Source organism: Felis catus, chromosome B4 (assembly GCF_018350175.1).
Source record: "Felis catus isolate Fca126 chromosome B4, F.catus_Fca126_mat1.0, whole genome shotgun sequence".
Taxonomy (NCBI): Eukaryota; Metazoa; Chordata; class Mammalia; order Carnivora; family Felidae; genus Felis; species Felis catus.
The window spans coordinates 96,264,498-96,290,849 of NC_058374.1; the positions used below are offsets into that span (position 1 = coordinate 96,264,498).

The following is a 26,352-nucleotide window of genomic DNA, read 5'->3' on the forward strand; positions in this document are numbered from 1 at the left end:
GTTTATTAGAGCTTCAAGTGAGGAAATGTGTGAGGCAATTTCTATACATGAATATTTCGTATTTCATATGTGATGTATTTTTTCCATTAATGTGGGAAAATCTGTGTAAAATTTTTACTTTTGAATATGTACAAACTCCTGATAATTCATATAGCTTGCATGTATTAACATGTATGGTTTTCTGGCATTAATTTAGATTAATTCTTTTTGTGTAATTTAAGAATTTAATTAAAAAAAATTGTCTATCTAGTTTTTCATTGCTTTGAAAATATTTTTGGTCTTTGCAAATACCTAGTAGTATGTATCCTTTCTAGGTAGTCCAGACACAGTCACATGTAAATGATTTAGGAAGACATTGGAAATTAGAATTGTTCTCACTTTGATATTAGCTTGTAGTGATGTTACGAGCTCTGTGGTATAAATTCCAGTGAAATAGGATGTACAGTAGTCAAATGGGCACATGGTACTTAATCCAGTACCAGCCTTGGATATGTGTTCACTATCTAAACTGGTATGGAACCTAGGCAGTTCACTGCATAGTTAAGTTACTCAGCCTTTCTGGACTTCCTTTCAAATGATACTTGTTTAAGTGTCCATGAAAAAGTGATGGTGCCTGTAATCCTTGTAGGTAGAGGTTCTGTGAGCGGTAGGTTTCTTTGTGTCAATTTAGGAGATCTTGTTGGAGGTGATGGAGCTATGGTGTTCTGACTATATGGGAAGGTGACATATGTGCAGGTCAACACTGATCTACCCTTTGATCAAGTTCTATAAGCACATATCTTCTACGTAATTTTATGTTTGTGCAGTTGGTAGTGTGGGATCGAGTTAAGACCTTGCATAACAGGACAGTGCAGCACTTCTTAGGAAATAACATTCGAGAAATGGTTTCTTAAAATTTCAGAGACATGACATGCTTATGTTGGAGTTAAAACAGGTCAAAATGGCATTTTTGGATAAGAATTATAAGTAATAGTAGGAAACATTTTACCCTTTTGTTCTTTAAATTTTTATTTAGGTATTTATTAAGCTGCTTGTTATTATACTGTTCACAAACCTAGGATTTTAAGCTTCTGTAAATAGCCCGCAAACTCAGAAAATGCTTTATTTTACGTTACTATAGTTTGGGTTGAACTGAGGTCTTAATTTAGTAGATGGTTGATGTAGTAAGATGATTGAATATGCTCATTCCCTCTTTTGTAAATGTCAGATGCTTCACGAGTTTGCGTGTCACGCTTGCATAGGGGCTGTGCTAATCTCCGTGCTGTTCTAGTTTTAGTGTATGTGCTGCCGAAGCGGGCACTGTGTTCATTCTCTTTGAAGCACTCACAGCTTACTTATATTTTCGTCCTCAGTTCTCCACTGCTCTTTGGGGTTTTGCAAATAAAATGTCTGTCTGTATATTTCTCCAATGTTATTTTTTTGTACCAGTGTACTTACCTTTACCTTCACTCAATATAGTCTAGTAAAAGTAATTGCAAAAGAAAGTGAGGAAGTAAAGATTTTTTTGTTTTGTTTTTAATGACTCCAAGAGCATCATGCCATTTGTATTTGAGGGGAGGGGGCAGTGGAAAAGATGAACATTTATTGAGTGTTTGCTATATAATTGGCACCACACTAGTTAGTTGACAAGTATTATCTCTTTTAATTCTTAGAATAACATTGGGAGGTAAGTATAATTATCTCCATTTTACAGATGAAAACTAAGGCTCAGAGAGAATCAGTTATTTGCCCCAGATCATTCAGTTAGTAAGTTGGTAAAGCTGCGGTTTGAATCCAGCCTGCCTGCTTCCAAAGCCATAGTCATTTTTGGGCAAAGCTTATATTTTAAATAGGGATAACATTTTTTTCACTCTGTATGCAAGTAAGATAATTATTTAAGAAACTATTCTTTTAAGAAAATGTATGTTGCCATTTCTAATACAGGTAGAAGCCTGTAATATGAATGCTATAGTCATTCCCTAGGTTCAGCAGGTATCTGTTAGGCAGTCATGAAGAGCGCTGTCAGTACCTTTTAAAAAGGTGAACAAAAATATTTTGCCCCACTTTCTTGTTTTTAAGATGCTCCAAGTCATAGAAATGGGAAAAGCAAATGGTCATTCCTGTTCAGTTTGACAGACCTGAAATCAATCAAGCAAAACAAAGAGGGTATGGGCTGGTCGTATTTGGTATTCTGTCTAAAGGATGACGTCGTTCTCCCTGCTCTGCACTTTCATCAAGGAGATAGCAAACTACTGATTGACTCTCTTGAAAAATATGTGGTATTGTGTGAGTAAGTATCAAATTATTTTCTACTTATTGAAACTGGATTGTTATATTGGTCCCAAGGCAAACAATTTTTACTTGTCATTGGGCATCAGGGACCTGTGTGTAGATGAGGGCTCAAGCAGCTTTGTTCTTTCTGGGATATTGACTGCTTTGGATGAATGATTGAATAAAATTTTGCCATTTTAGTACTTTGGATCTGCAATGTATCACCTTATTACTGTTCTAAAGAAGAGTGGTCCAGTATTTTTTATACACATTTAAATGATGCATCAGTAATTTATGGATTACATATTTATTTAATTTATATTTTATTACATATTATCTGTTTAAGATAGAATTTTATTTGTAATGTTGCAAATTAGATCTGGCAAACCTACGGCCTTTATAAAATTATTATAAGTGTGGAAGACAGGGCTTTCTCACTTTCCAAAAATCTTTTTGTCTTCTATTTATTCACCCATGTGCATTTGTACACACATACTCTTTCTTGCCTTCACTCCTAACAAATATATTTTGGTTATCTATTAAATTTCTGAGGACTGTGCTAATTGCTTGATAGATAGTAGTGAACACAATAGGCTTTTCCTAGATACCCGAGAGCATATGGTCTTGTGAAGGATGCCAACCAGTAAATGGCAATACATCGCAAGAACCAAGATACAGTACAAGGTACTTTGGGGCTCCCAGGAAGGGAGGAAGGGTCCCTCATTCAGCCTAGTTGGGTAGGGGTCAGGGAAGGCTTTCTGGAGGAAGTAAGTAGGATGTGTTGAGACCTGACGAGTGAATGTTAGCATGAAGAGGAGATAATTGGAGGAGAGAGGTTTTACATGGAAGGAAATGTATAAAACATGATGTAAGTAGAGAACAGAGTAGTTGGTATCACAGGGCAACATAGTAGGGGAACAGAAGGTACCAAATGTAAAGATCAGGCCAGAGAGCTGAGTAAAGGCTAGAGCATGAAGGACCTACTAAAATCGTTTTAGCCAGTTGTTCCAGTCATCTAGATGAGATTATAGTGGCATGAATGAGGAGAGTGACAGGAAAGATAGAAGTATTGGAGAAAAATATTTAGAGTTTGATTTTGTGATTGAGTGGGTATGTGGAGGTAAGAAGAAGGGAGAAGTTGAGCTTTTTAGTTTGGGGAACTGTAGGGATGATGGTTAACCTTGTTATAATGTTGTCACTTTATAATAGAGTAACATGATGCCTAATTTTAGATTATCTAAATCCAGGAGTGATCCAGAAGTTGGGAGATTTTGGCTGTCCTTCCTTCCTTCCTTCCTTCCTTCCTTCCTTCCTTCCTTCCTTCCTTCCTTCCTTCCTTCCTTTCTCTTTCTAATATATTGTCGAGTTGCCTCACATACAATGTGTTCAGTGTGCTTTTGGTTTTGGGGATAGATTCCCGTGGTTCATCGCTTACATATAACACCCAGTGCTCATCCCAACAAGTGCCCTGCTCAGTGCTCTCAGTTTGCAACTATTTTTTTTTCCCTTCCCTTCCCCCATGGTCGTCGATGAGGTTTGTCAAGTTCCACATGAGTGAAAACATATGATACCTGTCTGTCTTTGACTGACTTATTTCACTTGGCATAATACCCCCCAGTTCCATCCACGTTGCTGCAGATGGCAGAATTTCATTCTTTCTCATTGTTTGGCTGTGTTTTGTGGTATGAAATTCTTCCCCCTACCATGTTGACCCATCTCTGACTGGCACTAAGCATATTGCTCAGACTAATATCCATAAGAAAGTCCAGCCTGGTTGGCAATATGTGGGTCTTAGATCTTGAAGAAAGAAGCTATGAATAGGTTACTACCCAGGGACTTATTAATAAGTAGATTTCAGGAGGGCAAAGGTTTGGCTGTTGAATAGCAGGTGGTAGGGGGTTTTAGTACCATAGCAGGCTCTGTATCAATCAGTGTTGTGATGTAACTGTCACTACGAAGTTGATTCAATCTGAGACCATTGCTTAAAGCATAGTATTAGGATGAAGTGGTAGTTCCTTTCTGCTCTTTAATGGTCTTTGGAGAACTAGGATTGGTTTTAAGTATTTTATCTGTCTGTCTGTCTCTTTCTTTTTCTACTTAGAGGGTGTGTGCACATACTTGCAAATGCAGAGGAAGGGCAGTGGGGGAGAGAGAGAGAGAGAGAGAGAGAGAGAGAGAGAGAGAGAGAGAGAGAGAGAAAAAGAATGAATATGAATGAATTCCAAGTAGGCACCATGTCTAGTGCAGAGCCTGATGAGGGGCTTGATTCCACAACCCTGGGATCATGACCTGAGTCAAAACCAAGAGTCAGATGCGTAACTGAGCCACCCAGGCACCCCTAAATATTGCATTTTAAATGTGTTAGACTATCTATACTATATGGAAAAGATGACTAATGTAATGAGAAGGATCAAAGTGGTATCGTGGAAAACATTAGAAGGATGTAGGGATTTAACTTGAACAAAAGGAGTTTGGGTGCAACATTAAATACAATCGAAACCTCTTAAAATGGTCAGTGAGATCCTGCCTTGCCTTATTAACTTTATCTCTTTCTGTTTTTAAAATTTTTGATAGAGTGTGTGAACAGGAGAGAGAGAGAATCTTAGGCTTCATGCTCAATGCATATGATCCCACAACGCTGAGATCATGACCCAAGCCAAAATCAAGAGCTGGATGCTCTATTGACTGAGCTACCCAGGCTCTGTTTACCTCTTAAACCTCATCTTATGCCATTCTCTTTTATATTGTAGCCATATGATTTTCTTTCAGTTGCTGAAATGCCCCAGACTGTGGACAGACAGTGTTAGAGTCCTATATGTGTGTTCTCTCTTTTGCTTGGCATATTCTTCTCCCTTTCTGATCCCTAAGGTCTCAGTGTAATGTCACTTCCTCACAGCAGCTTTTCTGGATGTCTCCTCTCCCGTGTAATGTAGGTTCCCACCCCCATTCTATTTCATTGTCTCATTCCCTTGTTTGCTTCCTTCATAGCTCTTAATTGAATAATTTTATCTGTTTACTTTTTTAAATGTTCTACTCTAGAATGTATGCCTACAAAGGCAGGGCTTGCATCTGTTTTGTTTACATTTTCTCCTCTAGGTTCCTAGCCACAGTGCTGGCACATAATACTTGCACAGTAAATCTCAGTTGAATGAATAAATGACACAGTACTTACCAATTCTACAAATAATATTGAAAGGGTTGTTATAAGAAATATATTGCAGATTTGTTTTGCATGGGTCCAGAGAGCAATTAGAAGGTAACAGGTTGTAGCTCAGGGGTTAGACAGTTTTCTATCCTGGATAGGTTCAAAAAGAGACTGAACAATCACTTAAATGCTTATAAGAGTATGGGTACTTGAATGTGTGTTGTACCACATTCAAGTGCTATTTTGATGAGAGTTGTAAATGAAACTTCTTTACTAATACAGAAAAGGAAACAGGAGTAAATACAGGAATCAGACATGATGGTAAAAATATCATTATTGGTGAGGCTTAGATAAGCATCATAATAATTCACAGGGGTTATTTATGTCAAGCATGCACCTTACTCTTTTCTGATCTCAGTAATCAAGTATGTCCTAGTGAAGGAGAGTTCGTTTAATAGATGTGCGTATTTCCACTTGAAAACACGAAGCCATGGGAATGGTGTTCCTCTGTGAGTGCGTGCGTGTTTGGGTGTGTATATTTCATTCATTGAGTTTTGAGGAGCACTTATGTCCTGGAAGTACTGTGCTAACTGCTGGAAAGAGCAGTAATCAAAAAAGATATGGCCCCTGCCTTCATGAAGTTTGTACTGTTGTGGGAAAAACAAACATTACTTATACAAATAAATGTAACATTTCAGCTATAATAAGTGCTCCAAATAAGAGATATGTAACACTGTGAGAGCATGTAATAGGATAATTTGTAAGTTTTTTGTGTGTCAGTAGTAATTGAAGCTTTGAGAGGGAATGAAATTAAGGGGAGGATAAAAGGGGATGTGATGTGAGCATCAATGATTAATTGCAACCTTTAGTGACCTGGTCAAAGAGAAAAACCTACCAGAGGAGACTGCCCTCCCTATACTTTCTCTCCCCGCCCCCCCCCCCCCCCCTTTCGGGCTTTATTAAATTTATAGTCAACCAGGGATATGGCTGTTCTGGGGGGAAGAGATAGCTTAAAGTGAGTCTGTCAAAAACTATACCCCTAATACTAGCCACTTCTCCACTCTGTATCCTTCTGTGACACTGGGGGCTAATTTACTCTTTGCCCCCTGAATGGTCTGAAATGTGTAAGAATAGTACATCAAATATTTTATCTTCAAGGCCCCTCTATACCCTAAGTTAAAAATAAACACTTCCTATTCTCTTTCCTATCATAAATTATACCCAATTATATTGTGCCATAGAGAGTTCACCAGAGATTATATGTTGAGTCCAAGTGGTAGAATACAGATACTCCAAATAAACTGTCACTAATATAAAAATTCCATATCTGTATAAGTCATCTCTATTAGATTCTTAGGGACATATTAAAGATACTTGTTCTTTATTAGTTATGATCTAAATAAGTGGAATTCTCCATTAAGTTGAACTCCAAAGAAATGAAAATTCCCAAATATTCTGAGGTTTTTACTCTACTACATGTTGGCCATGGCAGTCTCATTTCCTGTCCCGAGAGCTGTTGTCTTAAACAAAATAATGTTTCCAGAATCATGTTCCTGTGGTCAGAGATTGTTGTAGAGGCCAGAAGGAAGAATAGTAGTTCCGCAACCTCAGTGACATGTCAGGCAGGCTCTGCCAGGGTCACTCTTCTTGTCTTCTTCTCAATTCAAAACCAACAGAGAGAAGCAGACTATATTTTCTTTTTCTTTGTTTAACGTAAGTTGAATAATGTGGCTTGCGTTTGTGGCCATCTTATCTTCTTCATACTTCCCCCTAATGAATTAAGGGCCTTACCATACAGATGAACAGAAGTTGTGAATGCAGTGGGGATGTGCCGCCTTGTTAAGAGTGAGAACAAGGCTGGGCCAGCTATGCACAGTCCTTCTTTCAGTATCAGATCAGTCAGTGCAAAACAGGCCAGCTTCTTTAGACTTGTTATTTCTCAGATGGTTTTCTTATCTCTGGCGAAAAACATTCATTGCTCCATTCATTGATGTTTGTTAGTGATCTTTGATTTATTACCATTTAAAACATGATACTCAAGTAAAGAATGAATCACAAGTACATTTATGTTACCTTTCTGGAACCAAGTTGGTTGCTAGGATATGAATGAAGGTTGTAACAGAGGTTCCAGTAAAATTAATTTGTATATTGGGACATTTTTACATTAATATATAATACCCACACAGTAAGATAATCCCTAAAAAGCCAAATTGGTTGTATCATCATATAATACCATTTATAAGATTAGGTTATAGACCTTCATTTATTCCCTTTGAGACATATGTGTAAAATAGAATATCATATATATAGTTTTGTTGTAAATATTCTGCACCTTTTTATTTTTATTAACTTTTTTGACTGATAGCCTTTGCAATGATATTTTTATTTCTTTCTTAATCTTTCCATATTGGTCCATTCTCAGTAGCAATGGAAAATAGTTACCACCACATCTCAACACACAAAGCATTCTTCGTCTGTAACCATTTCAGAATGTATTCTGAGGCCCTTGGGAGAGGCTCATTCCAAAGCCTGAAAAATACTTCTGAATTTACAGTAGATCTACTTCTATACTTGTGATATTAGACTATGGTTTTCTTTAAGCGCTTTAGTAGGCTCTAATAGAATTGCTGATGTTAACATCATTAAAAGTTTTGTCTTGCTGCTGCAATGAGTTTGAAAGTCTTGAATAATGTTGTCATAAGATGTCAACTTCCCAGAATCCATTATATTTCCAGAATACATACATACAAATCCATAATATTTGATCTTTCCAAATTAAATCAGTGTGTTAACCTGGCAGGTGGAAGCGTAACATTATTCTGGAATGCCAGCTCTCCTTTTGATGAGTTCTGCAATTGCCTAGCAGTATACAACTTGTCCTTTGACCAATGTACTTTTAAAAAATGTTTCTGTTGATTTCTTTAGCTAAGGGCAACCAAATCTTAAATTTTTTTATGTCTTTTCTCTCAGAACTTTTCCCAGCCCCTCATCACAGAGCATTGGGTATAAAAAGTGAAATCCTTTCTTTTTAAAAGAGTGGTTGTGTATTGGTTAGGCAGTCATTTCTTCTTTCCATCACTAATTTCTTGATTACAGTGTTAAATCTGGAGCAATAGTATAATTCTTTGAGGCCAGATAGGTACAGGTTACATATCTGTTCCCTTTATACATGCATAGTCATGTTTTGACTTTCGTGATAATTTTTTTATTTGGATTTTAAAGAAATAATTTGACTTAATTTATCATTAGAAAAAAATAATAACCATAGTGCTAGTAGCATTGTGCCAGGACAAAGTATATTGCTCTGTTAGTTACTTTTCTTTTTCTGGTGCTACATTTAAAAGACTTACAATTAAAAAATGCCTTGTGAGAACATATAGGTCTTCATATTAAGCATAATCCCAATAAGTGTTCAGAAACATAACACTTAATGAAAATTGAGCATTTTAAAAGTTATTTTTTTTCTGCCTCAAATGACTCAACCTCAGCTCCTTAAAAAGCCAAGGAGCTTATTAAGCTACTGTTGTCTCTGAAGACAACTGTTGTTTCTGAATGTGTAAGAATAAGATCCTGATTTGGAGTTCATATCCCCTCTAGCATTGCTGTTGCATCCTTTTATGTTAGAATTGGGAAGAGATAACTGTTATTAAAGTTCTTATCTCAAACATTTATAATAAACTAGAAGTAGATAGCAGTAACATAACACATTTAAGTTTTATTTTAAACACAGAAAAGTTGTGGATTTATTATAGCTAACTTACTAAGGTATAAAACTTACTGAATAGAAAAAAGACTGGATAATTCATCTGATTACTTGAAATTAGATGTCTATTTGGAAAAGATTTATTCTGTAGTTATTAAGAAATGTGAAGAAAAACTTGCTTCTAGAGCTTAAGCCAGAACTAGACATGCTGTACCTGAACCGTACCTTATAACTTTGTTAATAATTTTGTATGTGTTTATAATTATGTTAGCATAATTAATGATCTTTAACAAATAATTATTTTATCTTGTGTTTTTAAATACCTTGTAATGTAGTATTAACAATCTCTGGAATGAAGTTGGAAACCCTTTCCAAATAGGACATTTTCCTGTATTGTACATATTAAATATACTGATGAATCCTAAAGTGTGTTTTAACATTAAAAAATTTTCATGATAACAAAGGCAGATATATTTGTTAGGCTTTTCTATTATAATTATAAACAAAAATTTGAGTTCATTACAACTTAGTCCTCTTGGCTTTACCTAGAATAAAAATATGCTTTAGTCCTTTTGTATTTGTTAATTTAGTATTTCCTGTTTCACGTAGTTTTGGAGCTCATTTAAGATAGTTCCTAAATAGTTGCTAATATTGTATTAATGGGAAACAGTTCTAGAAGTGGACATTTGAGTTTTGGGGTAAAAGTAACTAGGCATTAATAATTATTCAGGTAGTAATTGATCGACTGTGCTAGTGTTTTCTACAGATTCCTTCTTTTATTACAGATCTCCACAGGATAAAAGAACACTTCTTGTGAATTGTCAGAATAAGAGTCTTTCACAGTCATTTGAAAACCTTCTTGATGAACCTGCCTATGGTTTAATACAAGTATGTTTCTTAATCTATTTTGTATTAATCTATTAATCTGATTGCATTATTTTATATTCTCCCACCTCTTACTTTCTCAGAGATTATATGGAATGGGCAAGTGCCTCTCTATGTGTAAACTTTATGAAACTATTCTTCGTAAGTTTTTAAAAAGTTTTTATTTATTTTGAGAGAGAGTGGGTAAGCACAAGTAGGGGAGGGACAGGGAGAGAGGGAGAGAGAGAGAATCTCAAGCAAGCTGTGCACTCTCAGCATAGAGCCCAGTGTGGGGCCTGATCTCACGAACCGTGAGATTATAACCTGAGCTGTCATCAGGAGTCAGACACTTAACCACCTGAGCCACCCCAGTGACCCTATTCTCCATAATTTTTTAGAAATAATATGCATTTATTTTTAAGAGTCAGAAGCTTCTTTGGTTCTTAGTTACCATTAAAACAATTTTCCCCTTTGTTGTAATTCTGAAATTGGACATTAGATTTTTATTGTTATAGCTTTCACTGTTTGAATCAGGTGAAAGGTTACTGGGTAAGCCACTTTGAATTCATTAATGATAAACTTAACAATATGGTTTGAATTTTTTTTTTTCATTTATTTATTTTTATTTACTTTTGAGAGAGAGAGACAGAGCATGAGCAGGGGAGGGGCAGAGAGAGAGGGAGACACAGAATCCGAAGTGGGCTCCAGGCTCTGAGCTGTCAGTGCAGGGCCCGACGTGGAGCTCAAACTCACGAGCCGTGAGATCATGACCTGAGCTGAAGTCGGCTGCTCAACCGACTGAGCCAGCCAGGCGCACCTGTATTTTTATTTTCCATTTAAGTAGGTTCATTTAGGGTCATGATAATCTAATCCCCCTTAAAGTATTTGAGTATATTCTTACATTTGACTAAAAATAATTCACTTAGCACAGACAGAAATAAAGTTAATTTATTTTTCACTCAGATTTTTATGTAAACTAATGAAATCTTTGTTTATTCACTTATTCAAAAAATGTTTGAGTGCTCACTGTGTCACAGTGCTTACTGTGTCTCTTCTTGGTTCTGAATGAAGATAACAAGATAAAGAGAGAACTTTTGAGGAAGGAGGACAAGACAGCTAGACACCAATTAAAGTAAAAAGTGAAAAAAGTTTTTCTTATGTGAAAATAATCATTTAAAAGTGAGACCTTTAAAAAGTAACTAATTTTACTAAATATGAATAAGCAGGCAGTTTGGGATTTAGAAGTAATCCTAGCAATAGAAAAACCTTTAGCTGTTTTCCAGGGCAGCACTGTCCAGAACAGATTACACTCACTGGCATGATTTTATTAACCTTATACAGTAAAACCTTAGATTGCGAGTAATGTGTTCTGCAAAATGAGCAAGCGTTTTTAATAGATTTTAACTTGATAAACGAGTGATGTCTTGCAGTAGGAGTAGTACATGACGCCCAATGTCACATCACAACTGAGCCACTGGTTCTTGAAACTTGCTTTGTGATACACGAGTGCTTTGGATTACAAGCATGTTTCCAGAATGACTTATGCTCGCAAAGTAAGGTTTTACTGTAATTAGATTAAAATGTCAGTTAATATTTAAATATTATGAGCTTTGAAACTTAGCTATTCAATATTTTCTGTTAGACTAGTTTGGTTCTGCACACTTCAAGAAATATTTTTTTTGTGAAGGCAGGACTGCTAGACAGAAGAAAGCTGTTGTGGGCCATGCATCAGTGGAAAGTAAGCGCTGCATATATTTGTGATGTATGCAGATCAAATAAGTCTGCAAATCATTTGTTTATCTGGAATTCAATCAGTAGCATTAACTTGCTGTTTATATACTATTTTAACCAAATGAAAAATTGCCTCAGAAAATACAAATTTTTCTTTCCAGAAAAAAAAAAAAATCAAGATAATCTTAGAATGCTGTTTTAGTTCTGATTTCCCCCCTTTAAAAAACATTGCCCTTTTGCCCATCAGAAGGTATTTTCATTCTCGATTTGAATTAATAATGCTAATGTTTTTCTTCTTACTACATAGAAAATTAAAAAGGACCCTTATACAGCAACTATGGTAGGATTTTCCAAAGTCACAAACTACATTTTTGATAGTTTGAGAGGCAGTGATCCCTCTACACATCAACGACCACCATCAGAAATGGCAGATTTTCTTAGTGATGCTATTCCAGGTTTAAAGATAAATCAACAAGAAGAACCAGGATTTGAAGTCATCACAAGGGTGAGTGGAGATTTGTATGAACATAGCTCTATATTCTAGCAAGAGAAATCCTTTTGAAACATGCACTGGATGTGCTAGAAATAGAAACTCAATTTTGGTTATATCTGCCTCTTTCTCATAATTCTTTCTTACAACTTTTTTGCTAACTTACATATTCTAACAATTAGTACTTGTTCTGCCACCAAATTCTTGGGTTGGTCTTCATCAGTTACTGCTTACACTTTGTTAATTAAGTTGGATCTTTCCTTTATCACTTTTTTATAATAATGAACAGGTTGTTTGTTTCATTGAGTGTGTAGCAGTGAGAGAATAGTGTGCCTTGCATATTGTTCCTAGTTCTGTTCCTAGTTTATATGTTTTTCTCAGTAGGTGCCAGAGGCAGCTAGTCAGGACACTACTCTGAGGCTTTTATTCTCCTATCAGTCTTTTCTTTTTTAAGTAAGATGGATCTTTAGCCCGGAATTATGGCAGATCTTTATAAATGCTCAACAAGACTTTTGAATTCGCTACAAGTTTAGGCTGTACATAGTTAGAATGCTATAAATATCTAAATTGTAATACTTAAAAGGCTTATCTTGCAGATGGCACTTTAAAATTACCAACATCTGTTAATTGAATAAAAAAACTGTAGAAAATACCAGGTGGAGCTAATGGGTCATGAATCACTTCTGAGAGCTACAAATTTTAGTTTGGAAGAAAAGCTAATTTTAGAATATGATTAGTGGAATAGTACTGTCTTTTTAAATAATATAGCATACCATTTAATTTGAAGGGTCTCTTAAGGAATTTACATGTTGAATGTTTTATACTTACATAATTGAAACTCAAAATTGCAAATGTACTCCTATCTCTGAATTTATAACCCTGTTATTTATATGTTTAGTGGGAAGGAAAATGTATGGAATGCTGTTATAGTTCATAAGTTGAACATTGGAAAATAAAGGAAGATATTAGAAATGTTAGAAATCATGTCAGTAATAAATGGTATTTATTTTAATTTTTATATACCTTTATTTCATTTCACTGGTTAAAAAAGTGTACTCCTCATTCCTTATTTTCTTAATTTAGATTGATTTGGGAGAACGACCTGTTGTTCAAAGGAGAGAGCCAGTATCCCTGGAAGAGTGGACTAAGAACATTGATTCTGAAGGAAGAATTTTAAATGTCGATAATATGAAGCAGATGATATTTAGAGGGGTAAATACCTTAATAGGGATGATATTTGAAACTGCTGATATTTAAGTTTTCTTTCTTTATGGGAGGTGTTTGGGGAGTCAGGGAATGAATTCCTTTTTGATAAATGATGTCTTATAATCCCTGTAGGACAGAGTGAGGTCCCTTTGATGTCCCTGAAGGTTGAGTGGGGGAAGATACCATTAAGTCTAGGGAAAGATAGTCTTCTTTACTGGAAGTTCTGTGGGTTATGTGAAGGAGGCATATATGTACCCCAGTGGTAGTTTCCTTATCTAGTAAGATAGGGTTTAGAAAGACTAATCAGTCCCTCTGACTTCTATATAATCTACTGTATACTCTGCATTGTTGAAGCTTTCTGGCAGCTACTTAACATCGTCTGAATCTGGAGGTCAGGAACAAGGTGTAGTATTCATTGAGTTGAGCTATTTTTGTATATAAAACTATCTATTAAATATTAGTCTTACTGTATATTTATATGCAAGTTTTGTGAACTTAAAAGTATTGCATACTTTTTACGAATGCGTTTAATATGCATGTTTTCTTTAGGGACTTAGTCATGCGTTGAGAAAGCAGGCATGGAAATTTCTTCTGGGCTATTTTCCTTGGGACAGTACCAAGGAGGAAAGAACTCAATTACAAAAACAAAAAACGTAAGTAAGGTCTTTTGTCATCAAAGAAATTAAAATAATTCACTCGTACAAATTTGTATAGTGCTTCTAGATGACTATTTGAAATAGATGAAGGTATGGGAAAATAATTTTATTTTCATCTTTTTAATTGAAAAATTATGAGCCCTGTAGTTATTTCAAACTAGTCATTTCAAACATTGCAGTTGTGTTGGTGAATATGTAGAAAGATGGCAAAAAAAAAAAATTCCACTTCCCTTATAAAAGCATTTTGCATAAATGAAAAATAAGATATGGATTTTTAAATACATCATTCATCTTGATTAATTTTTACAATTTATTATGAAATTATAAAAATGGCCCATAAGAAGTGTATTTACCATTTAGGTTAATTACCTTTATTTCCCTCGTGCTCTTGTAACATAAACTAATCTTTCATTTTTTTGGAAGAGTGTTTCTCTAAGTAATTTCTCAGTCTTGAAAAGAAACAGAGGTGAACTTTCCAGGTACCCTTCATATTCCCAGTTCATCAGTTTAGCCTTTGATTTAAAGCTCACTCTGAATCTTTATGTGCGTATTTAAATTTTCAGGCCATCCTTTCTCTTCAACACCTTTGCAGTCCTCCTAAGATATTTCACATTAACAAGTTTGTGCAAAAACTGATTGAAAAATGGAACTCTTAGGTCAGATTAAAAAAATAATTTATAGATTTGTATTTGTAATTATTCAGAAACTTCAGTGGTTAAAATATTTAATAACTAGAATAATTTTAGGTATCATTAAGGATTAAGCTAAATGCTTTCTTAAAATCATACGTAAATATTCTAGTAGTTTAAGTAAAGTTTATGGTAAATATAAGGTTATTTTTCCTTTGTTTTCACTCATGTATCATAACTTTAAACATTTTACTATCATTTATAACCTCACATCTGACTAGCATCATAAATGCTTTGATATATTGTTTATACAAAAACCCAATTAAATTTTTTAAAAATATAGTATTCTAATAGCTTTTTTTGGTATAAATTGTCTTCTGTAGTGATGAATACTTCAGGATGAAACTACAGTGGAAATCTGTCAGTGAGGAACAAGAGAAGAGAAATTCGAGGTTAAGAGATTATAGAAGTCTTATTGGTAATTTTTTCCTAATTTTAAAAATGCATGAGAGCGGTTTACATTGAAGTCTTGATAGGATTTAAGAAGTGAAATATATGCTACAGAGTAGGGCTCAAAAGAGATATCAGAATTGGAGAGTACATTAGAATATTTATTTGATGTTCTTGGTTGTTCCTTTTCTAATAAGATATGAATTCAGTCAGTATAAGTACTGATATATTTCATTTTCAGTTCTCAAATGTGAATTTTAAAAAGTGTTTATTTGCTTATTGAATTAATTTTATTAAATTGTCTCCCTTATTACAAAAAACAGTTGTGTCTATTATAGAAAAATTAGGAACTACAGATAAGCAAAAAGAAGAAAATAAAGATTGGTTTTGTTTCTGTCATGCAGAGATAACTATAGTTGATAGACGTTGGTTTGTGTCCCTCCAGACCATCTGTAAATATGCATATAATTCATTTTTTTAATACATGACTTCAGATAGTAAATGTTTGTTAATGTTTGAGAATTGAATAAGAATTCATCTAGGAATAACTATTTCATAAAAAAGAGATGCTTGACAGAATTTTACATCAAAGGAATTAGACTTATTTCCAGAGAGTAAGTACTGGGTCATCTAGCTCTTATGATAAAGGCCAGGTTGGTGTAAGTTATTGAAAGAATACATAGTTACTTCTGTACATGTCTTAAAGTTTTAAGTTGATAATCTCCATTTTACAGAAAACTGAACCATTGAAAGTATAATTGACTTGTCCAAGATCACATGATTTAATAAGAGCAGAACCCAGTTTCAATGCTCTTAACTATCTTGTTAGCTAGCCTCTACATAATTTTAGGATAGCTTTGGATACTAGTGGAATTTACTTTTTAAATTCTTTTTTTTTTTTTTTTTTTAATTTTTTTTTCAACGTTTATTTATTTTTGGGACAGAGAAAGACAGAGCATGAACGGGGGAGGGGCAGAGAGAGAGGGGGACACAGAATCAGAAACAGGCTCCAGGCTCTGAGCCATCAGCCCAGAGCCCGACGTGGGGCTCGAACTCATGGACTGCGAGATCGTGACCTGGCTGAAGTCGGACGCTTAACCGACTGAGCCATCCAGGCGCCCCTACTTTTTAAATTCTTATATTGCTTTTGGATTTATTTATAGCTTCATAAATAAAGATGGGGAATGTTTTTCCCACCATGTTCAACATCACCTTCCCATGGAAGAAGAAAATCTCTACAAATTATAGTTAGAAAGCCCAACATAAACAATTTGGTAGCTTTTGTAAAGACATAAAGACAAATGATGAGATCTTTTTGGTAATAGTACTTTGGATTATAAGGTTTTCATTTGTTCATGTAAGTCATCTCTACCCAACATGGGGATTGAACTCACAACCCTGAGGTCAAGAGTTGCATGCTCCTCCGACTAAGCCAGCTGGGTACCCCAGTACTTTTGGCTGTAAAAGAATTTATTTTTCCAAAAAATAAATTATACTGGAATAAACTGTGTCCTTTCTCCAGTTAACTCAGAAGGTTGGGGATCTTGAGGCATGGAATTATCTGAAGTTTTCAACTGAAGTCCCCTGCTGTTTTCACTTTCAATAGGAAAAAATGGTAATGGACTGTTTTTTCCTGCTTGAACATAAAATATTTGAACTGGAAGGGATCTTACAGATTAAGTAACTTTCTTTTCTTTCTTTTCTTTTTTTTTTTTTAAGTGTGTGTGTATGCATGTCTTTATTAATATAAATAAGTAATCTCTTTACCCAGCGTGGGTCTCAAACTCACAACCTCGAGATTGAGAGTTGTGTGCTACCCCCAACTGAGCCAGCCAGGCACCCCTTAATTAAGCCTTTTCTTTCCACATGCTATGTCATCTTCCTTTTTTTTTTTTTTTAGTCAGGGAGCAGTGATAATGGCTCTGATAATTCTCAATCTTTCTTGTGTCTTATTCTCACTTCAAGGAGTTTGGAGGAAAAATGTAAACATTTCAAATCAAAAGAATTTAGCCATACTTTCATCCAGTTTTTTCATTTTTAGTTTAGCAGATAACAGAATTGAAGCCCAGAAAATGTTAGTAAATTGTCTTTAGTCATCTGTCTAGTTAGTTCCATAGCCCAGACTCATTCATACTCAGATCTGATTCTTAATTCAGTTACTTTTCAACTGTACCATACTTTCTACCAGTAGAAGTATATATAATAAGTTGGTTTTAAAGGATTCTTTTTCCATAGTACTTTTTCTCAAAAGTATTTTTTGGGGAAAGGTTGCCAAAAGCTTTTTTGTTGTTGTTGTTGTTTTCTTTGGTATAAATTCATTTTATTAAAAAATACACAGGTAAGGGGCGCCTGGGTGGCGCAGTCGGTTAAGCGTCCGACTTCAGCCAGGTCACGATCTCGCGGTCTGTGAGTTCGAGCCCCGCGTCAGGCTCTGGGCTGATGGCTCAGAGCCTGGAGCCTGTTTCCGATTCTGTGTCTCCCTCTCTCTCTGCCCCTCCCCCGTTCATGCTCTGTCTCTCTCTGTCCCAAAAATAAATAAACGTTGGAAAAAAAAATACACAGGTAAGCTGTAGATCTTGTGGTTAGTGCCAACGTGTTGGATTTTAAGTATGAAAAGAAACTATTGGAGCATTTTGAATAAGACCATTTTACTTGTATTTTAAAATCAGTATTTCTGCTGTATGGAAAAATGGATTGAATCAAGGTACAGGTAGGAACAGGGAGACCAATTAGTAGAGAACTCTAAGAGATGGTAGTAGTGGAAATGTAGATAAATAAGTGGATTCAACTTATATTTTGGTGATGCAATTGATAAGACTTTCTGATGTATTAAATTCGGGGTATGAAGAAGAAGAGAATTTAGGATGGGACTACATTTCTTGACTAAAGAAATTGGCCAGTTGGTGGTGCTACTTATGGTGATGAAGAGAATGGGGGATGGTGAAATGGAATTAGATATTACTTATATACCTTATAGTGAGATATACAAATGGAATGTCAAGGGGCTAGTTGAGTAATCTGCAACAGTCTGGGTAGGAGATATAAATTTGGGTATTATCAGTATAAACATCCTTGGGAATGGATGATATCATTTGGCGGGGGGGGGGGGTGGGGGGGTGGGGGGGTGGGCAGATAAGAAGGCCCAGGAATCCTGGTCTTTACAGCACTGGTTTCTAACTTTGGCTGCATGTTAGAATCACTAGGGATCTTTTTTAAAATCACATTTTATTTTAAACATTCATACATTCATTCATTCAATAAATATTTATTTAGTGCCTTTATGTACTAGGCCCTCCCCTAGGCATTGGGTATTCATGAGTGAACAAAACAGACAAAAGACTTACCCTCAAGGAGCTGTTATCCTTGTGGGGAAGAACAGACAGTAAACAAGATAAGTAACATGTGGTATGTTAGTGATAAGTGCTAAGTAGAAAAATCAAACAGGCAAGATGTTAGGAAGTTTATCGGTCATGTTGCAGTTTTAACGTGGGTGACCTGAAAAGGCTTTTATTGAAAAAGTGGTATTTGAGTAGAAACTTGAAAAAGGGGAAGAGTGAGCTATGCTGATATCTAGGTGAAGGGCAGTCCAAGTAGAAAGGAACAACGTATATTAAGACTAGTTTTCACCCCAGGTTCTCTGCATGTTTGAAGTATAGCAGGGAGGTAAGTGTGGTTAGAATGAGCTGGGGTAGAGTATAGAAAGTAAGAAGTTCAGAGAGGAAACAATGAAAGAATAGGTACAGATCACATAGAGCCTTATAGTTCTTCGTAAAGACATAAGCTTTTCCTCTGAGTGTGATGGGAAGCACTGGAGGATATTTAGCAGGAGTGATACGACCTTTAAACAAATCACTCTGGCTACTGTTTGGAGAATAGCTGTAGGGGGGCAGGGGTGGAAATAGATCATGTGAGGCTATTGCTGTAATTTAGGCAAGAGATGATGGTTGATACAGAGCACTAGCAGTTGAGTGAGATTTGAATAGAGACTTGAAGAAGCAGAGAGTGTATGCCATGCAGCTATCTGGACGAAGGGCATCTGGGCAGAAGGGAACAGCATGGTCTAGACTTGTTTGTCCTTCAGGACCTCCACACGTTTGAAGAAGAGCAAAGAGGAGACCCATGTAGCTCTCTAGAGTGAAGTGAATGGGAGGGGTGGCATGGAATGAATGGATGAGAGATCTCAGCGTTGGTTTCTATATGTATTTTGAAAGTTTGACACACAGACATGCACACACACACACACACACACACACACACACACACACACGTATGTATCTGTGTCAGACAAGGGGAGCAAAGACTCGAGAATGACTCCGAAGTTTTTAAAGTGAGTAACCAGAGGAATGGAATTGTAGGTTTTTAATTAAGACACAGAAAACTGTGAGAGAAGCAAGTTTGAAAGGAAATATTTGGAACTTATTGCACATGTTAAGTGTGAAACTGCCTATTGGATGTTGATATATTAATATATAGAGTTGGAAGTATATGTATAGGGCTAGAATTCAGGGGAGAGAAGGGGGCTGGAGATAAAAATGTAGAGGTCATCAGCATATAGATGGTGGAGGACTAGATGACATTGCCAAAGGAGTGGTGTATTTAGAAAAGGAGGGATCCAAGAACTGAGCTCTGAGGTAGTACGTTATTTTTTTTTTTTTAATTAAAAAAAATTTTTTATTTACTTTTGAGATAGAGCACGAGCTGGAAGGGGAAGGGAGACAGAATCCAAAGCAGGCTCCAGTCTCTGAGCTGTCAGCACAGAGCCTGACTCAGGGCTCGAACTCAAGAGCTGTGAGATCATGACCTGAGCCAAAGTCAGATGCTTAAGAGACTGAGCCACCCAGGCACCCTTCTGAGGTAGTACTTTAACTTATAAACAGGAACAATTAGGAGAAATCAGCAAAATAGACTGAGAAAAGAGCCAGAGAAAAAAGAGGGAAAACCTGAGAGTTTTGACCAGAAGTCAAATGAAAAAAGTATTTCAATAAGGAGTAACTAGGATGTCAAGTGAGATGAAGGCTTGGGTTGAGCACTGCACAAGGTATTGAGATCACTGGAGATTTGGATTAGAGAGGTTTTGGTGAAGTGACAACCTGATTGGAGTGAGTTCAGGAGGAAACGGGAGGAGTGGATTTGGAGACAATATATACAGCTCTTTCAAGAAGTTTTACTCTAAACAGATGGAAACAGAATGGGATGCCATTCGAGGGAAAAGTGTGGTTAAGTAAGGTTTTTATGAAGAGAGAAACAATAGTATGGTTGAAAACTAAGAAAAACTCATGAAACTGGAGAGGCAGACAAGAATTACTAGAGCAGCGTCCTTGGGTAGCCAGTAGAGTATGGATTTCACGCACAAGAGGAGGGGTTGGACTTAGCCACGATCTTGGAAGCTCATTTAGAGTGAGTGATAGGAGAGAAGGGGACTGTGTGAATACAAATGCAGTTATGTGGTTAAAATAGTAGAATCCTATGGAAGTTCTCCTTGGATAACTTCTATTTTCTCAGAAATAAGAAGCAAGGTGTTCATCTAAGAGCTAGAATTCGGAGAATATACCATGTTGGAAGCTTAAAGATAGAGAAGATGTAAAGTAGTTCTATGAATGGGGACAGGGAATGGATGAAGGAAATAGAGCATGAGTGCCAGGCAGAATTAGGGGCCCACATGAGGTTACTGATGGCAAATGTAAAGTGGGATCTGTTGGGGTGTTGTGTTTTGCTTGTCTTTTTTAGCCATAATAAGTTAAATGGAGAGTTGGTTTTAACGAGGGTTTTTTTTTTTTTTAACTTACTAATTTTCTTTCTAGAAAATTAGTTTCTAGAAGTACTTCCCTTATAAAATACTTTTATATATCACTTTTGATCCCTTTTTGTTTTCTGCCTGGTATGTCACTTCTAAATATACAAGAGGAAAGAAATACACTTCATGAGGGTATAAATAATTTTTTACCACATTTAAAACCCCTATTAAGGCAGATATATTCTATATTATTGTTACGACTGTATAAATTGTGCTTGAGTTAATAAAAAAATAAACTTATGTACCTGTTTGAGACTGAACCATTTTGATGTTCTTAAATGAAATTTTACATTTATTATGCTTTCTTTGGTATTGCTTTTCCTTATTTGTTTGATAAACAGTTCCACAATTCTATAGATATGTACTTGGTTTTATTAAATCTAATGTAGTATATTTTAATAGAAAGCTATAATATTCTAATATTTTTTAAAAATGCCCTTACGGAATATAAACTCATGTCATCTTCTATTTGTTAGATTCTACTCGGTTGTAAAATACCTCCCCATCTCTTCACAAGTACAGGTTTACCCAGCTATCTGAAAGTAGAGCGTTCCTATGAGAACTTTCATAAGCCTAAATGGCGTAAAGCAAAGAAACAATCACTATTAGCTTATATGAAAGATTTCTTAAGGATTCCCACACCCCAAAAATAACCTCTTTTAGACTTGTTTGATACCTTAGGACACATCTTGCTAATAAATACACAAAATAAATTACGATAAAGCACAGATGCTCGCAGACACAGTTCAAAGCTATGGATGGTTGAGGGTAAGTTCGGGAAAAGAGCTTGGCGGGACCCATCTGGCTGCCCAGGGTGCATGCTGCCTCTAGCAGCTTGCTGAATGTTATTTTTGCTTCTGGACGTTTTTTGGAAAAGTGAAAATCCTCTTCGGATTTCTTTTGGTTAGTGAAAATGGGTACTAACGTAGGTCTTTTGTAAAAGTGAAGTGGTGTAGGGGCGCCTGGGTGGCGCAGTCGGTTAAGCATCTGACTTCAGCCAGGTCATGATCTCGCGGTCCGTGAGTTCGAGCCCCGCGTCAGGCTCTGGGCTGATGGCTCAGAGCCTGTAGCCTGTTTCCGATTCTGTGTCTCCCTCCCTCTCTCTCTCTGCCCCTCCCCCATTCATGCTCTGTCTTTCTCTGTCCCAAAAATAAATAAACGTTGAAAAAAAAAAAAAAAAGTGAAGTGGTGTAATGCAAACTTCTGAAAAGCGGGAGTATCTGTATGGACAGTGTTTTCAATTTATTCAGTTTAAAGGGGTGGAGTGCAGTGGGGAGAGGTCAGTATAACTTTTAAACAGAATTGGTTATAGAATAAATTAATCATTTTGAATTTCTGTAAATTATTTTTTAATTTACTGAGGGATTCGTTTGGGGAAGACCGTTAGTAAAGCCTTTCACAATTAGCTGCATTTGCTAGTATCAGTGTTTGGGAATTGAATTGTCAGTACAGTTTGGGGTATGCTCATGGTAAAGCTTCCAAATCTGTTTTCAGTGTCATGAAATCATTTCCAGCAAAATGTGGGTTTTCATTTTTTCAAAATTAATACATATTGTTTATACTAATATATAAATTGAATAATGTATATATGAGAATAAAGAAGTCATTTGTCCTGAAGATGATTATGGAACATGACAAAGAAGTTGATAATGAATGAAGCAGATATGAATGAAACACATCTCTTTGATTACACTTGATTGCCTAAGAGCTTTTTTTATTACCATTTTCAGATAATATGGCCTATCACATGCATTCATGACTGGCAGTTTTATTGCTAACTAATGTGAATTATTACTTGGTATTGCTTTTAATTAATTAAAAGTGTTTTCTACTATTAAAAAATTTCTATGTTTAGATAAGAATTGAGAAATATTTGAAAGTATACCCATGAGGAAGTGGACTGATTTTTGAAAAAGTATTCCAAAATGTAACTTTATTGCATATCTGAAATAGAATTTGATGATTTTTTTTTTCATTAAGTGAAAGATTGGCAAGAGAGTGAAATTAGTACCAAGAAGAATTTTGTTCTTGTAAGAGGTAAGCTTTATAAGAATCTGTTTTTTGAAAGGTTTTCAAATATGTGATGATTTTCCTCCTCAGAAAAAGATGTTAACAGAACAGATCGAACAAACAAGTTTTATGAAGGCCAAGATAATCCAGGGTTGATTTTGCTTCATGACATTTTGATGACCTACTGTATGTATGATTTTGATTTAGGTAAGTTCTCTGACATCCTAATTTAGAAAGATTTATGTATATTTATTTTAGAATTTAAATTTATGAACCTATTAGATGTATGTAACAGCTCTGTGGGCTAGTTTCTGTAGGGATTGTTCTACTGGACTGGAAACTTAGAAGGCTGTGATTCCCAAATTGTGCACTGAAGAGCACAGGGTTGTCACAGCATACTCGTGGGACAATGTGGGATATTTTAAATTTTTGAGAGAGATCGTGAACTCTGTAGGGTACTGCTGTTAAGTCCTAGCTAAAGTAGTTCAGAGTTTCAACATTAGATGGTCACATTCCTCCTGATGAAGTTAGTTTTGCAAAGCAGAGCTTCAGGCCTTGCTGTGTGATTCAGCAAGTACTGTGTGAAAATAGATGAGGGACAGGAAATGGGAATGGTGGTTTCCAATTGGATTCCAAGGTTTGAGAAATAGTGTAGTATCCAACAGGTGCTGAGTTCTTAGGACATAAATAGATATTAAGTTGTTTGGATCTAACTACTTAATAAGTGGAAGTGTTAGTTATTTTCTTGAGCTGAGGAGTGCTTTGGAAAAAAAATTACTAAGATGTTAAGAAGTCTGTGAATTGAGAAAGTTTGGGAACTTTTATTTGGAAAACTTATCTACTTTGTGAAGGAAAATACTGATGTGATGTCTTGGGCAAGCCATGCAGATAATTATCTAGGCCATGTAGAACTTCACTCTCTTTTCTTGATAACTGTGTTTCCTACCAAGAATGGGTTAGAAAGACAGGCTGAGAGGGGCAGTTGCAGCTTGCATGGGGAAGGGATGATAAGAGTAGAAAATATAAGGAATCAATATTTTAAGGGATAAGAGAACTTGAGTTGTTTCTTTAAAGGACGAACAGATTCTCTAAGCAAGTAAGTAAGTATAAGTAATGGATAAGTTTCTGAGTTATCTACCATGTGAGTAACTTCCAAGTAGAGAATGGTGGAAATAGATGGTTTCCAGATTATTTTAGTAGAGCTTGAAAAGGTTTTGGAAAAGGTAATTAGATATTTAGTGTATTAAACCCAAGTGAGCCTTGAATTGTGGTACATTTTCTTCACTGTTTGTGTCTATGTAAATTCCTCTTGGCTTCTTTTATATGTTAGGGGAAGATGTAAACTCTTTGTGGATCTTGAGGCATCAGCCTCTTTGGTGAAAGTAAATGGAAAAACACAGATTTATCTTTAAAATGTAAAATTTAGTCCTATCTATCACCTCAAATAATGAGCCGCAAATTGGATCATTGAAAACGTATTGGTAGAGTAGTGCTTTTCAGGTTAGAGAATGCTGTCATACTTGATTTTGACTCTCATAGCAGCCTTTCAAAGAAGGGGGGAAATCATTCCGATTTTATAAGGTTATATTGATTCAGAGAGTGACTCAAGGTTGTACAAGTAGTAAATATTGGACTGGAGTAGAGACCCAGGTCTTTATTTTCAGGCTGGCATTTTCACCTCTATACATCCACCACACTGACCCATTGCCATTTTACTGTAGGGAATAGGACCATTGTCTTAGGGAATGGAGGCATTGCCCTCTACTGTCAGATGATAATTTTGAGATAGGAATTCATGCATATTCGTAGGAGTTCCTGAATGCTCAGTTTTTTCAGGGCGTAGTCCAGCTAACTGTATAAATTACTGTCTTCATTTGTCTCTATTAATCCCTCGTTCTTTCTGGGCAAGTACCTAAGTTATCTGAAACATAGTCAAGGTTCCTGTTAAGAACTCTGGCCTTGTGAGAAGTCAGTGTAGTTTTCATAAAGCAGTGGGCCAAATTTCTTGCCTTTTACTCATGGCAACGTAACCTGGGCTGTTGTAAATTTACTCTTGTAAGTAATTCTGTCATATTGAGTTGTTTGGCTTCATAGACTATACAGATGAGGTATAGGTATATTTACATTGAATATAACGTCATGAATAGTGAGGAAGGAGACAAAAATTACCAAAAGCAGACAGAAGAACTCAAGGAAGAATAATTTTTCGTTAGTGCAAAGACACTACACTTAGGCTGTTTCTTGGGAGATATCTTTTTTAATGGTGTATGTACATGATGATGATCCTAAATAACCAATAAAACATTAAATTATATTTGAAATACCATATGTAAGAAGGCAGAGAGTGTCTAAAAAAAATGATTTCCACCTCCTCTAATATTTTTTATTCGATACTCTAAGGGCTGAGGTTCAGTTAACCTGGAAATTGACCTATATGTAGGTGATTTTTTTCTTTGCAGTGTAAGAAAGTGTGTGCTAGGATAAGGAGTTCATTTCTCATGCCCACCCCCCTCTGAAAGAAATTTGCTGTGGAGATAATTTTAGAGAACTACTTGCGAAATTGTAGTAGTGCTGATTAAGATGTGCATCAGTCAGCACTACTGCAGGATCTTAGTGTCACTGAATGCTAATTTAAACAGCTTTAATCTTTCTTTAATTAAAAGGAATTTGTACATTAATTCCACCCCCGCAACTCATGACATACCCCAAAGAACATCATGTATAAAATAAAATAGATTAAAAGCAACTAGAGTATGAAGATTAATTTGACTACTTGCTTCAGCTAAGACTTGTATAAGAAATATGGTAGTGATCTCATATGAAAGCTGAAGACTTAAATGATTAAATAAACTTCTTAGAAATTGTCATTCATTATAACTTTATAATAAACTTTTTTTTTCTAGACGAGAGGTACTTGGTAAATCTTTTGAATAGCACACTTTGAAATATTTTTATTATAGACTGTATACAGTCAGACCCAATGAATTACTCTTTTGCACTTTGCTGAATTCAGATCAAATTTCTTTCATACTCTAATTGGTTTAGCATTAAAAAAATTTTTTTTTAAATGTTTATTTACTTTTGAGAGAGAGAGAGAGAGCGCTAGTTGGGGAGGGGCAGAGAGAGAGGGAGACAAAGAATCAGAAGCAGGCTCCAGGCTCTGAGCGGTCAGCACAGAGCCTGACGTGGGGCTCGAACCCACAGACCATGAGATCACGACCTGAGCCGAAATCAGAGGCTTAACCAACTGAGCCACCCGGGCACCCCTGGTTTAGCCTTTATGTTGGTCATCGCTTTCGCTGTGTCAGTGCCATCTAGAGAAGTTCTGATGATAACAATTTAGTCTTCCTTCTAACCCACTTACTCTTTTTTAAAAGTGTTTTTATTAGGGTTCTGCAGGGAAACAGAACCACTAAGATTCTGT

The 26,352-nt window shown here is 35.8% G+C and overlaps 1 protein-coding gene and 1 non-coding gene across 4 annotated transcripts in view; one reads left to right on the forward strand and one right to left on the reverse strand.

Moving 5' to 3' along the window:
* Window positions 1-26,352, forward strand: part of TBC1D15 (TBC1 domain family member 15) — a 72,348-nt gene that overhangs the window by 31,825 nt on the left and 14,171 nt on the right. For 2 of the 3 annotated variants that reach the window (XM_019835226.2, XM_045062073.1), the window contains exons 5-12: window positions 2,059-2,269; window positions 9,884-9,986; window positions 11,650-11,700; window positions 12,001-12,198; window positions 13,267-13,395; window positions 13,939-14,042; window positions 15,058-15,152; window positions 23,019-23,135. In XM_019835226.2, coding sequence (XP_019690785.1) covers window positions 2,059-2,269; window positions 9,884-9,986; window positions 11,650-11,700; window positions 12,001-12,198; window positions 13,267-13,395; window positions 13,939-14,042; window positions 15,058-15,152; window positions 23,019-23,135 — 1,008 coding nt within the window. The remainder of the gene's footprint in view (window positions 1-2,058; window positions 2,270-9,883; window positions 9,987-11,649; window positions 11,701-12,000; window positions 12,199-13,266; window positions 13,396-13,938; window positions 14,043-15,057; window positions 15,153-23,018; window positions 23,136-26,352) is intronic. The other variant, XM_003989050.6, reaches the window with a different exon arrangement.
* On the reverse strand, window positions 1,197-1,300 carry LOC111561553. Its single transcript, XR_002744199.1, has one exon. It is a non-coding gene; the product is annotated as a U6 spliceosomal RNA (small nuclear RNA).